The 14,489-nt window shown below is 49.0% G+C and overlaps 2 protein-coding genes across 2 annotated transcripts; both read right to left on the bottom strand.

Annotated features, from left to right (window-relative positions):
• Nucleotides 1–395: 395 nt before the first annotated feature.
• TNFRSF18 (TNF receptor superfamily member 18) lies at nt 396–7,215 on the bottom strand. The gene is made up of 8 exons (XM_064730897.1): nt 7,175–7,215; nt 5,913–5,989; nt 4,170–4,262; nt 3,647–3,784; nt 3,362–3,449; nt 2,629–2,720; nt 1,838–1,978; nt 396–1,584 (listed from the first exon to the last, which is right to left on the bottom strand). Exons 1-8 carry the CDS (start codon nt 7,213–7,215, stop codon nt 1,430–1,432), a joined length of 825 nt encoding a protein of 274 aa, XP_064586967.1. The 3' UTR covers nt 396–1,429.
• Nucleotides 7,216–9,080: 1,865 nt separating this feature from the next.
• Nucleotides 9,081–13,918, bottom strand: TNFRSF4 (TNF receptor superfamily member 4). Its single transcript, XM_064730666.1, has 7 exons — nt 13,670–13,918; nt 12,947–13,069; nt 12,395–12,496; nt 11,916–11,982; nt 11,162–11,433; nt 10,353–10,478; nt 9,081–9,857 (listed from the first exon to the last, which is right to left on the bottom strand). Exons 1-7 carry the CDS (start codon nt 13,815–13,817, stop codon nt 9,787–9,789), a joined length of 909 nt encoding a protein of 302 aa, XP_064586736.1. The 5' UTR covers nt 13,818–13,918; the 3' UTR covers nt 9,081–9,786.
• Between the last annotated feature and the right edge of the window lie 571 nt (nt 13,919–14,489).

The following is a 14,489-nucleotide window of genomic DNA, read 5'->3' as shown; positions in this document are numbered from 1 at the left end:
AATGGGATTTTTTTTTTTCCCCCTTTTTTTCCTTTCCTGAGATGTTTTCCTGTGAGCCCAAGGATGGTTCTGTTCTCTCCAGGTTTGGGATAAATTCCAAAGGGGAGAAGGAGGCTGGGATTCCTCAGGATCATGTTGGGAATGAGGCTGGAAACCCAAACCAAATAAAAACCCCAAAAGCAAAAAGCTTGGTTCAAATGAATTTTTCTTTGGAATTTCCCAGTTTTTTCCAGGGAATCAGAAACTTCCCAGAGCAGCTTTTGGGGTCTCTGTTCCTGCAGGAATTCCCAGCTGCGACCCCGACCCCAAATCCAGGGAAAGCCGCTGGAATTCCCTGGGAGCCTCTGGAATGTTCCGGGGAGGGATTTTCCCAAATTTCTGATCCCGCCCTGCCCTTTTCCCTCCGTCCCTCACCCCAGTCCTGCTCCAGGGGAACATTCCCAGGGCTCCCAGCCCACAATCCAGGGATCCTCCAGCAGAGGTTTAAATCCATGAGCAATTCCTCTGAAATCCCGGGAATTTCCATGAGAAACTTGTCCTGGATTATCCTTAATTATCCATAATTATCAATACAGATGTTGGCGCTTTGGCACTGGCACCTCCACAGGGGGCCAGCCCAAAAACTTCCCAAACCTGCTGGAATTACATCAAAAATCTTGGAATATCCCAAGTGGGAAGGGCTCCACAGGGATCAGAAATCCCCGAATCCCACCTGAGAGCATTTGCCAGGATTTTTTCCCATTCCCTCCATTTTTCCAGAGCTCTGACCAGTCCCTGCATGAGCTTCGCTCCCCTTTTTTCCTGATTTTCCTTGGAAATTTTCCAGGAAAATCCCTGGTGGCACAGGAGGAGCTTCCCAAGGGAATCTTTGGGGTGGGAGCAGGAATGGGGTCGGGAGAGGCTGGAATGGGGTTGGGAATGACTCAGTGGGGCAGGGCTGGAAAACTGAGGGAAAGCAGGAGATGGATGTGGGAAAAGCAGGAGATGATGAGGGAAAGCAGGAGATGATGTGGGAAAAGCAGGAGATGATGAGGGAAATCAGGAGATGATGTGGGAAAGCAGGAGATGATGTGGGAAAAGCAGGAGATGATGTGGGAAAGCAGGAGATGATGAGGGAAAGCAGGAGATGATGTGGGAAAAGCAGGAGATGATGTGGGAAAGCAGGAGATGATGAGGGAAAGCAGGAGATGGATGTGGCCGCCATTCCCACCCCTGAAGATCAGGATCTCCCTGCTCCTGTCCTCCGGAACCAGCCCCAGCAGGATTTATCCCTAAATCCCGCTTTTTTAGACAAAACCAACCCCAAGCTCTCCCCGAACCCGCTCCGTTTCCTGGGGAGAAGCTCCTCGGTCCCAGCGCGGCGCTGCCCGGTGGGTTTGGGAATCCCAGCCCCGCATTCCCGGGATCGCTCCCTCCCGCACCGCATCCCCTATCGGAGCTCGCTGTACACCTTGAGGGACAGCACCGAGAGCTTCTCCTCGCTCTTGTCGCCGTGCTCCTCCTCCGGGAACTGGATGCTGGAGCTTTCCTCCCCCTGCGCCGGCCGCGGGGGCAGCCGCGGGAACGCCGGGCCCGAGTCTGCGGCTGGGAACGGGAAAAGTCAAACTCAGCTCGGAAAATCCAGCGGGAAACTCAGCAGGAATGCCAGGAACCCCCCGGGAACCTGCCCCAAATCCCAGGGGAAATCCGGATTTGTCCCACTGATTCCATCCTTTTATCCCATCCACATTTTATCCCATTCAACCCCAGATTTTATCCCATCCAATCCCAGATTTCTCCCCATCCATTCCCATGTTTTATCCCACCATTCCCATGTTTTATCCCACCATTCCCTCACCCCCGAGCAGGAGTTTGGGGCTCCTGTGGAGGCTCCAGATGCAGAAGTGCAGCAGGAACGTGAGCAGGACCAGCACGAACACGGCCACGGCCACCAGGATGGCCAGGATGGTGCTGGAGGGGAACTCCAGCGCAACCGGGGCTGCAATTAACGGCACTTAATTAACAATTAATGGGGCTGGGGTTTGTTCTGGGCAGGGAGATCTTCCGAGGGAGTTTGGGGATGGATTTGGGGTTTTGTGGGAAAGGGGAGGTGGGAGAGGATCTGAGCTGAGGGAGTTGTGGGATGGGATGGGATGGGATGGGATGGGATGGGATGGGATGGGATGGGATGGGATGGGATGGGATGGGATGGGATGGGATGGGATGGGACGGGATGGGAATAGGGGGAAAGGGGAAAGGGAGAAGGAAAAGCAAGGGGGCAGGGAAGGAAATTTAAAAAGGAGGAAGGAGGAGGAGGCACAAGGCGGAAAAGGAAAGGAGAGGAAAGAGGAAAAGGAAAGAGGAAATGGGAGGAGGAAGAGGAAAGGGAAGAGGAGAGGAGAGGGAAAGAAAAGGGAAGAGGAAACAGGAAAGGAAGGGAAAGGGAAGAGGAAGAAGGAACAGACAAAGGCGCAGACAGCAGCGGCGTTTCCGGAGCAGCAGCAGCAGCAGCAGCAGCAGCAGTTTCCCAGTTCCCCAGTTGTTCCCCAGTTGTTCCCCACTGTTCCCTTGTTCCCCACTGTTCCAGCTGTTCCAGCGTACACCCGCCGGGGCAGCCCGGGGGCAGCAGCAGCCCGGGGGCTTTGGTACCTTTGTGCTCCGGGGCGGGGGCGGGCGCTCCGCACTCCGCGTCGTGCGTGGCGTTCCCCGGGCGGCGCGTGCCGAGCCCTCGGCTCCCGCAGCTGCGGAGGGGACGGACGGAGCTCGGGGTCCCGCAAATTCCCCAGCGCCTCCCCCCCCCCCTTCCCGCAGCTCCTCCCCGCGCTCGGCCCCGCCTGGGCTCGGTGCCCGTTTGTTTTTCCATGGATTTCCCTGTTGGGAATCATTCTCTTGACTTTGAACTGGGAGTTTGGCTCAAGCTCCGCCTTGAGACTAAGAGAAATGCCAGGTCTTGCTTAATTAAAAAATTCATTAATAATCGCATGATCACCATCTTGGATTCAATTTGATTTTCTAATGGCAGTATTGAATATCTTCATTTATATTTCAATATGAATTGATATTATTATAACTATTACTATTATTACTATTATTGTTATTATATTCTTCTTATTTTTATTCCCTAATTTCAAAGAGGAAAAAAAAAACCCCAGTCTATTATTTTTCCCAAATACGGGGAATATCAATAAACCCATACTCAGCCCATTCTCATTCTTCTTATTATTATTACTATTATTACTATTATTACTATTATTACTATTATTACTATTATTAGTAGTAGTAGTAGTATTAGTATTAGTATTAGTAGTATTATTATTATTAATAATAATATTTTCAAAGAAGGATATTGATTAGTGATTAGTGATTATTGGCAGCTCCATACTCGGTCCAGTTGCGGCACCAGCTGTTCCTGGTGCTGGAGAAGGTGCCGTTCTCACAGCGTTTGCACTCAAAGAGCGAATTCTGAGATCCTGCAGGGCAAAGGGATGGGAATGGCTGAGATCCCAAATGTGGGACAGCCGGTGGAGCACAGCCAGGGCTGCTCCTGATCCCATCCCCATTCCCATCCCCATTCCCATCCCCATTCCCTGCCCATTCCCATCCCCATCCCCATTCCCATCCCATCCCCATTCCCATCCCATCCCCATTCCCATTCCCATCCTGTTACCGATCCTGCTGAGCTCCCAGCCCGCCGCGCACTGGGGCAGTTTCCTGCAGTACTGGCACGGGTTCCCAGAGCAGCCGTACCCCCGGGGACATTGGCAGTCCAGGTCTGGCTTCGCCTTCTCGCAGGGCTTGGTGTTTCCTGCAGCAGGGAAGGGGTTAACGCCGCTGGTCCCAGCAAATTCCCGTTCCAAAGGAATTCTCATTCCCACAGGAAAAGGGAGAGTGGGAGGTGGCGCTTCCCGACACAGGGAAGGGTTGGGAGCAAAGGTCCTCCCATCACAGGGAAAGAGAGACACAATTACACACATTTACCTGCATTTACACACAACGCACACCCGTTGACACACATTTTGCACACATTACACACAATTTACCCCCACTTACCCACAATTTACACACATTACACACAATTACCCACATTTACCCCTGATTTACACACAATTTACCCCCATTTACACAACATTTACCCCCCATTTACACACAATTCCCCCATTCCCCCCATTTCCCCCCCAGTCCCCTCTCACCTGCCTCCCAGGTGCAATTGGGGCAGCACTTGGTGTCACCTCCCCAGCCCACCCTGAGCTCCCCGTCCTGGCACTGCCCGGCCCGGCCCAGCCCTGCCCAGTGCCCGGCCAGCAGCAGCCACAGCAGGGCCCTGGCCATGTCCTGGCAGTGCCACCTCAGCAGTGCCAGCCCAGCAGTGCCACCCAGCAGAGCCACCCAGCAGTGCCAGCCCAGCAGTGCCACCCAGCAGTGCCACCCAGCAGTGCCAGCCCAGCAGTGCCAGCCCAGCAGTGCCAGCCCAGCAGTGCCAGCCCAGCAGTGCCACCCAGCAGAGCCACCCGGTCCCTGTCACCCTGCGGAGGAGGCGCTGGGGTTTTTGTGGCCGAGCTCTTCCTGTGTTGTTTTTGGGGGGCGGGATGAAAGTTTGGGTTCAGACAGAGGTGGGGGCAGGGAAAGGGGTGCCCCAAGAAATGTCTGGGAATCATATAATGGATCTTTGTGGTCATAGGTTAAAGGGTGCATAGTGGGTGAGAAATCTCTCATGCAGAGCTCCTGCTCCCGGCATGCAGGATGGGCACTGAATCCTCATGGCAATCCACTCATCCATCCACTCCCCATCGATCATCATCCATCATCCATCATCCATCCATCATCCATCCATCATCCATCCATCCATCCATCCATCATCCCTCCATCCATCATCATCATCCATCCATCATCCATCCATCCATCATCATCCATCCATCCATCCATCCATCATCCATCCATCCATCATCCATCCATCCATCCATCCATCCATCCATCATCCATCCATCCATCCATCATCCATCCATCATCCATCCATCCATCCATCATCCATCCATCCAATCCATCCATCCATCCATCCATCCATCCATCCATCCATCCATCCATCCATCCATCATCCATCCATCCATCCATCATCATCCATCCATCATCCATCCATCCATCCATCCATCCATCCATCCATCCATCATCCATCCATCCATCCATCCATCCATCATCCATCCATCCATCCATCCATCCATCCATCCATCCATCCATCCATCCATCCATCCATCCATCCATCCATCCATCCATCCATCCATCCATCCATCACCATCCATCCATCCATCCATCCATCATCCATCCATCCATCCATCCCCATCCATCCATCCATCCATCCATCCATCCATCCTCATCCATCCATCCATCACATCCATCATCCATCTCCATCCATCCATCCATCCATCCATCCATCCATCCATCCATCCACCATCCATCATCCATCCATCCATCCATCCATCCATCCATCCATCATCCACCCATCCATCCATCCATCATCCATCCTCCATCCATCCATCATCCATCATCCATCCATCCATCCATCATCCATATCCTCATCCATCCATCCATCCAATCCCAACCATCCATCCATCCATCCATCCATCCATCCATCCATCCCATCCATCCACATCCATCCATCCATCCATCCATCCATCCATCATCCATCCATCCATCCATCCCTCATCCATCCATCCATCCATCATCCATCCATCCCTAAAACCCATCCCAACTTCCGTAAAACCCATCCCAACCTTTCCCTCTTTCCCATCCCTGCCATTCCCTAAACCCACCCCACCCCTTCCCCTCCCAGCTGCCGTTTCTCACACCAAACCCACCAATTTAATTCTTTATTTCTCTTTTTTTTAAACCCCTTGGGGATTTTTTCTCTGCTCTTTGTCTGGTTTTGCCCTTTGAGGCACCTGGCCCCGTCAGGTGACGGAACTTTCCGCTCACATCCGAGGCAGAGCCGCTCCCGGAGCTCGGAGGCAGCGCTGACCTTTCGGATTTATCGGATTTATCGGATTGATGATCGGATTTATCGGCCCCATCATCTCCCTGCTCGCCTGCGGGGTTTTCTCGGCAGCTCCGCCTCTGGCTGCTGACATTTCCCCTCCGTGCTCGCCCTGCCCGGGCCCCACACGCGGGCACAGCACAGCACAGCACAGCACAGCACAGCTCAAGATAAATCCTTCCCACAGAAAGGTTCCTCGCTTTGGGCTGCAAATTTGGGGTCTCCACGGGGAAAATCCTAAAAAACCGGACAGAAAGATACAGTAGATACAGTGACATTCCCAGAAATCCTCACCCCAAATCCATCAAAAGCCCCAATCCTTCCCAAAAACTCAGCACACTCCATGGGAACGTTCCCCCTCTTTGGGCTGCAAGTTTGGGGACTCCACAGGGAAAATCCTACAAAATCTGACATTCCCAGAAAGCTGGAGTGAAATCCTCACCCCAAATCCATCAAAACCCCTAAAAAATCCTTCCCCAAAACCCCACTGATCACAGCCCTGCCTTCCCCTGGGAAAAAAAATTCCCCTCCCTGGGGATCAGGGCAAATTCCAACCCTAAATTCCAAACTGGGATGGAAAGGAGGGACAAATGTCCTGGATTTAATCCCTTTTCCACACCCTGGGGGTCCCAAACCCCCAAGGATGGGATTTGGGGAAAACCCAAGGGTTCCTGGAGCTCTGTCCATGAGAACTTGGGAATACCCTCATGGACATTCCTCAAGGGATTTCTGAGGAATTTGGGGTGGGAGCCAGAAGGGGGTCTGGTTTTGGGATAGGATGAGGGGAAATGACCTCAAATTGTGCCAGGGATTGGGGTTTCCTCATGGAAAAGGGTGGAATTCCCATCCCCGGAGGTTTCCAGGGAATTTCTGGGTTCAGGCACTCAGGGTGAGGATCCCTCTGACCCTACAGAGCTTTTCCAACCCCAGGAATTCCTGGGAATCCTCCTGTGCCCACATCACCCCCACTTCCCCTCTTCCTGGAGCCTCCCCTTTGCTGAGCCACCCAAATGATGAGACTCGGGAGGAAACAAAAGGAAACGACCCCAAAACAAAGGAAACCACCCCAAAACAAAGGAAATCACCCCAAAATAAAGGAAACCACCCCAAGAAAAGGAACAACCACCCCAAGAAAAGGAAACCTGCGCTGGGGCCTCACGTCAGCAGCACCAGGCCGGCGTCAGCCGCGGCTTTGGTTTCCTGACGCTCATTTTCTGCTGATTTTTTTGCTGGTTAGGGGAGAAAAGAAACCCCGAGCTCGTCCTTGCCATGAGAAAATCTCTCACAGGAGGATTTCAGAGCTGCCAGGCCCAGCTCCAGCCCAGCAATTCTGACATGAATGAATTTCACCCCTCACGGTGGAATTTCCGTTCCCAGGTTGTGGGAAATCCGCGGAGGTTCCCAGATTTTGGAGGGCAAATTCCCCTGGGCCCTGAGGGGGAGGCAGCGTCCCCTAGGCTGGCATTAAAACCCTCAGGCCTGGCCCAAACAGGGCGTTACTCACTTATTTATTTATTTATTTATTTATTTATCCAGGGGAAAATGGGATTTTTTTTCTCCTCAAGAATGTGATTCTTTTCCAGGGAAAAATGGGATTTTTTCTCCTCAGGAATGTGATTTTTATCCAAGGAAAAATGGGAATGTAATCCCCCAGAAATACAATTATTATCCAGGGAAAAATGGAATGTAATCCCCAGAAATGCAATTATTATCCAGGAAAAATGGGATTTTTTCTCCTCAGGAATGTGATTTTTATCCAAGGAAAAATGGGAATGTAATCCCCCAGAAATACAATTATTATCCAGGGGAAAATGGGATTTTTTCTCCTCAGGAATGTGATTTTTATCCAAGGAAAAACGGGAATGAAATCCCCCAGAAATACAATTATTATCCAGGGAAATATGGGATTTTTCCTCCTCAGGATTGTGATTATTATCCAAGGAAAAATGAGATTTTTTTTCTCCCTCAGGATGTGATTATTATCCAAGGAAAAGTGGGATTTTTTCCCCTCAAGGATGCAATTATTATCCAATGAAAAATGAGATTTTTTTTCCCCCTCAGAATGTGATTATTATCCAGGGAAAATGGGACTTTTTTCCCCTCAGGATTGTGATTATTATTCAAGGAAAAATAGAAATTGTTTCCCCTCATAAATACAATTATTATCCAGGGGAAAATGGGATTTTTTCCCTCAGGAATGCAGGTATTTTCCAGGGAAAAATGGGATTATTTTCCCCTCTAGAATACAGCTGTTATTCAAGGAAAACTGGGATTTTTTTCCCCTCAGAAATACAATTATTATCCAGGGCAAAATGGGCTTTTTCCCCCTCAGGAATACAAACCTGGAAAAATCCCAAGTCCGGCCCCCAAGCATCACCTGTGAGGATTTTTTTCCACCTCTGGTGGCAAAATTGAGTCAGAATTGAGTCAAAACTGAGTCAAAATTGAGGAGATAAAAAAATCTGGAGATAACAGCAACGGAAAATCGTCACCAGGAAGACCCAAAAAAGGCAAAACCACAAACCAGGAAGTGAAGACAAAAAAAAAATAATGATCTAAAGGAGGATTTAAAAAAAATATTGCTGCTAGGTAATTAAAAATTAATTAGGAATTAATTCCTTCTTGGAAAATGAAGGGAAATGTTTAATTTGTGTGTGGGAAGGTTTGGCAAGAAGGGGAAAATGGAATTTGATTTTTTTTCAGGGTGGTGAAAATGTTGTTAGGTTTGGTTCAGTTTTTATACAAAATTGGAGAAATATGGGAGATTTATTTGGAAGTTGAAGGGTAATATATCCAGGGAGAAATGAGATTTTTTCCCCTTAGGAATACAATTATCCCAGAAAAAATGGGATTTTTTTCTACTCATGAATGAGATTATTTGTCATTCTTTTCCAAGGAAAAATTGGATTTTTTTCTCCTTATAAATGTGATAATTATCCAGGGAAAAACGGGATTTTTCTCCCTCAGGAATGTGATTATTTGATGTTTTTCCAGGTGGGTTTTCAAATGACAAAGTTCAGCTCATCCAGCCCAGCCCTCCCCAGGCTGTCCCATTTTCCCCAAACACACACCAGGATTTGTTTTTCCAGAGTTTTATTCCCCAAAATGCCCCTTTGTACACGATACAAACCTTCCTATACATGGTATAAACCCCTTTGGATATGTATAACATATAAAATATCCCAAATCTTCCAAATCCATGGATTTAAACACCTCTGGGATCCCTGCATCCATTCCCTGCTGGATGTTTTGGGATACTTTGGGATATAGGTTTAAAATTCACATTTTTGAGGAGTTTTTTTCCCCTCAGGAATGAGACTATTTGTCTTTTTTTTTTTTTTCTGCTGATAGTTGGAGGGAAAATCACTCCTGAATGATAAAAAATTCCATTTTTCTGGAATTTCAACAGAAACATTTCACATTCAGCAAAAGGACACTTTGGGCTCCTCCCAGACATTCCAGAGTTTGGGATTTTCTCCCAAAAAATTTCCTTTTGAAATTTGTGGAGAAGCAATTAGAGAGGGAAAATTCATTTCATGAAGTGCGGATTGAGTGTGACTCCATCCTGATTTCAGAGCTCAAGGATTTGCCCAAAAGAAAAAATATCCACACAAAATTCCCTCAGGAATTCTCCCAAGTTCCAAAGGGAGATCTTGAGTGAACCAAAGAGCTAAACCAGCCTCAAGGGAGCTCCAAACTAAGCAAACCCCAATTAGTGCCAGGGCTCCTTCAGCTCCAGGGGCTCAGAAAAGCAGGAACAGCCCAGGGCGGGAATTTCAGCGTCAGTTTTTGATGAGGCTGGAGTTGGAATCAATCTGCTCCTCCTGGATGGGAATCCTGCAGCTCCCCTCCTCTGGAAAACAGGGAATGGTTCCAGGGGTGAGAACGGGATTCATCCTGATCCTAGAGCTCAGTTCTGCCACTTAATCCCAATTTTAAAACTCACCTGTGCCACTTAATCCCTATTTTAGAGCTCAATTTTGCCACTTAATCCCAATTTTAGAGCTCAGCTCTTCCCAAGTTTGCAGGAGAATTCAAGACATTTCAATTTCCATGGAAGCAAAAAAAAAAAATTCCCATCTTACCCTTGGAAGTTGCTTCTGGATCCTGCCAGGAAGAGAATTCCTGGCCTAAAACCAGGGAATTCTGGGATTAAGGGAAAATCAGGGAGAAGGAATGAAAGTTTGGGATAATGAGCTCCTGATCAGCTCCTAATCCTACCCTGAACAACCTCTGGAATTCCCTGCATTCCTAATTAAGAATTCTTTTATTAATTCCCAAATCTGTAACAGGGGGCCCTGATTAATGTTTGTCCTGGTTTTTTATCCCACAAACAAAGGGAACTCACTGTGCTGGGTGCTCCTCCCAGGCCCATTCCTGGCTTTTCTCTGGGCTGCCTGGATGATCAGGAGCAGGATGGAAATTCCACTCACCATCAGCAGGAGCAGGCACAGCAGCAGCAGGGATAAAGAGCCTGGAATGAGAATGGAAAAATTCCCTAAAACACCAAAAAGATTCCTGGTTCTGGATGGAGTTCCCAGATTCCAGAGGGAGAATCCAGCTGCCAGGGAAATGTGGAATCCTGGAATGTTGTGTGAAATACAGAAAAGAATTCTGAGAAAGTGGGAATTCCCTTCCCAGGAAACCAGACTCAGATGGAAATGTGGGATCCTGGAATGTTGTGGGAATCCTGGGAAGCTGTGTGAAATACAGAAAAGGCTTTTGAGAAAATGAGATTTCATTTCCCAGGAAAGCAGCTTTACATGGAAATTGAGCAGCTGGAAATGTGGGATCCTGGAATGCTGTGTGAAATACAGAGGAGGGTTCAGAGACACTGGGAATTCCCTCCCCAGGAAAGGAGCTTTACATGGAAATGTGGGATCCTGGAATGTTGTGTGAAATACAGAAAAGAATTCAGAGAAAATTGGGAATTCCCTTCCCAGGAAAGCAGTCTCAGATGGAAATGTGGGATCCTGGAACGCTGTGTGAAATACAGAGGAGGGTTCAGAGACACTGGGAATTCCCTCCCCAGGGAAGGAGCTTTACATGGAAATGTGGGATCCTGGAACGCTGTGTGAAATACAGAGGAGGGTTCAGAGACACTGGGAATTCCCTCCGCAGGGAAGCAGCTCCAGGGAGTTCCCTGCCTGTCCTTACCCCATCCGGGCTCCGAGGCAGCGCCGGGATCCCGGCAAACGGCGGGGATGTCCCTGGGGCTGGATGTCCTGGAGCTGTTCTCGGGGCGTTCCGTGGGAAAGGGGTCCCCATTTTCCGGGAATTCCGTGGGCAAGGGGTCCCTGTGCTCCGGGAATGCCGTGGGAGAGGGCTGTGGGCCGGGGCTGCTGGCACTGCCAGGGCTGCTGCTGCTGCACTGGGCATCCTCCGTGCCCGTGCCAGCCCGGAGCGTGCTCTTCCCAAAGCTGCTGCAGCTGCAAAAGAAATTCCAGAGGGTTTGCCAACAGGGAATCATTCCTGAATCCCATCCTCACAATCCCCATCTGCGTTTTATCCCTAAAAATTCAGGATTTTATCTCTACATCCCAAAGGAATGGGAGGAATAATTAAATCATAAAAAATGATCTGGGATTTTTTTTCCCAGCTGATTCTGGCACAGGAATTTTTTGTTCTCAAAAAAAACCATCTGAGAGGTTTTAAAAATGTGGAAAATCCTAAAAATCCCTTCAGGATCCTAAAAATCCCAAAGGATGGGATTCAGAGCACTTAGATCCAGGTTTATTCCAATTTATTTCTCTGGATTTGGACTTTTCTTGGAAAAATGAAACCCCCAGAGCTGCTCTGGGCACTTTGCACCCCAAAAGACATTTTTCCCCCAGAAAAGGATATTTTTCCCCCCCAAAAAGGACTTTTTTTCCCCAAAAAGAGATTTTTTCTCTCAAAAAAGGATTCCTACTTGGTCCAAGGCCGGCAGTTCTCGTTCCCTCCTCTGGAGAAAGTCCCTTCAGGACATCGGGAGCACTCTGGGGGAAAAAAGGGATTATCCAGGGAAGGAGCAGCATTCCCAGTTTTATCCACTGGATAATTCTGAATTATCCAAGATTATTAATTCTGGATATTATCCGGGAGGATCTCACAATTCCAGCCAGTAATTGCCACATGGGAAGCAGGATTTTGGGAAGGCTGGCACATCCCAGAATTCCAAAGGGAATTCCAGCTGGTACATGCCTGGATTCACTGCTTCCCAAGGGAATTCCAAATCCCAACTCACCCCTTCTCAAAGGGAATTCCAAACCCCAACTCCCTGCTTCCCAAGGGAATTCCGGCTGGCTCAAATCCCAACTATTCCCAAAGGAATTCCAGATCCAAACTCTTCTTAAGGGAATTCCAGACCCCAATCACCCGTTCCCAAGGGAATTCCAGGCCCCAACTCACCCCTTCCCACAGGAACGCCCCCGGCAGGCTGGAATCCTGCCTGGCACGCACAGACCCTGTCCGAGGTTTTCTCGCACGGCTTCACCTCCACGCTGCCCTTCCCTGGCCAAGGCAGAAATTCATTAATTCCTTCATTAACAGCAACAATTAACTCCTCAGGGGTTTGGGGTTTTGGGTTTAGAAGCTGCAGAATTCAGCAATTTAACAATTCGTAATTAATAATTAATTTAACAACTGAATCGTTCAACGATTCATTCGTTTGAGGATAGTGGTTTTTAGGTAGGCCCTCACAACTGGTGGAAACAGGTGGAAATAGCCAGAGGTGGAAACAACAACTAAAGGACCCCAAAAGAGATTTATTCCCCCAAAATGGGATTGTATCCCCAAAAAAGGGATTTTCTCCCCCTATCCCACCAAAATGCCCCAAACCTGTGATTTTTGTCCCCAAAAAAGGCGCTTTTTTTCCCCATAAAAAAAACCGATTTTGCCCCCAAAAAAGGGATTTTTTTTCCCCCCTAAAATGGGATTTTCTCCCCAAATCCCAGCACTCACGGGCGTTGCAGATGGTGCAGCTTTTGCAGAAGCCGTGGTGGTGCTGGGAGCTGAAATATCCATCCTGGCACGGCGAGCACACGGTGTCGGCCGAGGCCGTGCAGCGGCTCCGCATCCTCTCTCCTAAAAACACCCAAAATTTGACATTCAATAGGATCCTGAGGGGAAAAATCCTGAATTTCATCCTTTGGGAACAAACAGTGTATCACTAGCACACGTGTCGGCTGACTCCACATCCTCTCCCCTAAAAACACCCCAAAAATTGGGATTCAGTGGGGTCCTGAGGGGAAAAATCCTAAATTTCATCCTTTGGGATCAAATGGAGCCCAGAATTTGGCAGTTCTTGTTTTTTAAGGAGAAAAAGCCCTGGAAGTTTGGCCAGGAGGAAAAATCAACATTTAATGGAGCAGCCGAGAAGGGATGGGGTGGGCTGAAATTGGGCAAAATGCCTCCAATTTTTGTCCCAGTGGATCCCAAATATCCCTTCTAGAGCCAGGGAAAAAGGTTTAGGAAATGTTCCTGACTGAGGCATTTAGGAAGCAAAAAAACATCAAAAAAAAGTTAAAAACCACTCTCAAAGATTTTTCCATTTTTTGGGTGTAAAACTTACTTTTAGCAGTCTAAAAAGTATTACACTAAAAAAATAGGTATTACACTAAGAAAAAATTTGATATTCCCCTAAAGTCCAGCTCTCCCACCCCAGGCCCCGCAGCGGGCACTCACCTGGGGCGCAGTCGCTGCAGCATTTGTCATGGAAGCTGTATTGGTGCTCCTGACATTCCAAGCCCAGGGAGCCGGAGATAGGCACGGTCAGGAGCCAGCAGAGAGCGGGAAAATTCCAGGGAATCCTTGGAAGCGCCATTCCCGCCATCTCCCTCAGGGTGCTGTTCCCTCACGGCACCGGCACCGTCCCCTCACGGCGCTGTCCCCTCACGGCGCGGTCCCCTCACGGCGCCTTTCCCTTCACGCCTCTGTTCCCCTCACGGCTCCGTTCCCCTCAGGGCTCCGTTCCCCTCACGGCGCTGTGAGAGCCTCGCGAGCGAGAACGGCTCCGGGCGGGGACATTTGAGGGAAATTCCTGCTTTCCTCCACGCCCCTTCCCGCTCCCGGTTTGGGGTTTTTCGGCAGGAAAAGGAAATGCTGAGCTTGAGAAGGGTTTAAGGGGTAAAAGGAGCCCTCAAGGGAGGGCGATCCCGATGGGAAAGGCTGGAAAAGCAGGGATGGAGGAGCGCTGTGGGAATGCCCTGGCTGAGGCGGGGAGATTGCGGGAATTCGGGAATTTCGTTTTCCAGACTGCTGCAGCTGGAGCCAGGAGCTCAGTTAAGTTCTAGGAGAGCTCCCTGGCATCACTGAATCAACAAAATACTGGGAATTAAGGAATTTCATTTTCCAGCCTATTAGAATGGGATCCAGGATCTCAATTTTAGGTGTTCCAGCTGCCTGGAATTGCAGCTTTACCTTCACCGACTCCAGGAAATACTGGGAATTACAGATTCCATACTCATGTTGTCCCAAAATTAAATCAGGATGATGTTGGCAATAT

This window comes from Zonotrichia leucophrys, chromosome 21, assembly GCF_028769735.1.
Source record: "Zonotrichia leucophrys gambelii isolate GWCS_2022_RI chromosome 21, RI_Zleu_2.0, whole genome shotgun sequence".
In the NCBI taxonomy this organism is placed as follows: domain Eukaryota; kingdom Metazoa; phylum Chordata; class Aves; order Passeriformes; family Passerellidae; genus Zonotrichia; species Zonotrichia leucophrys.
This window is presented reverse-complemented; position numbering and strand designations above follow the sequence as displayed.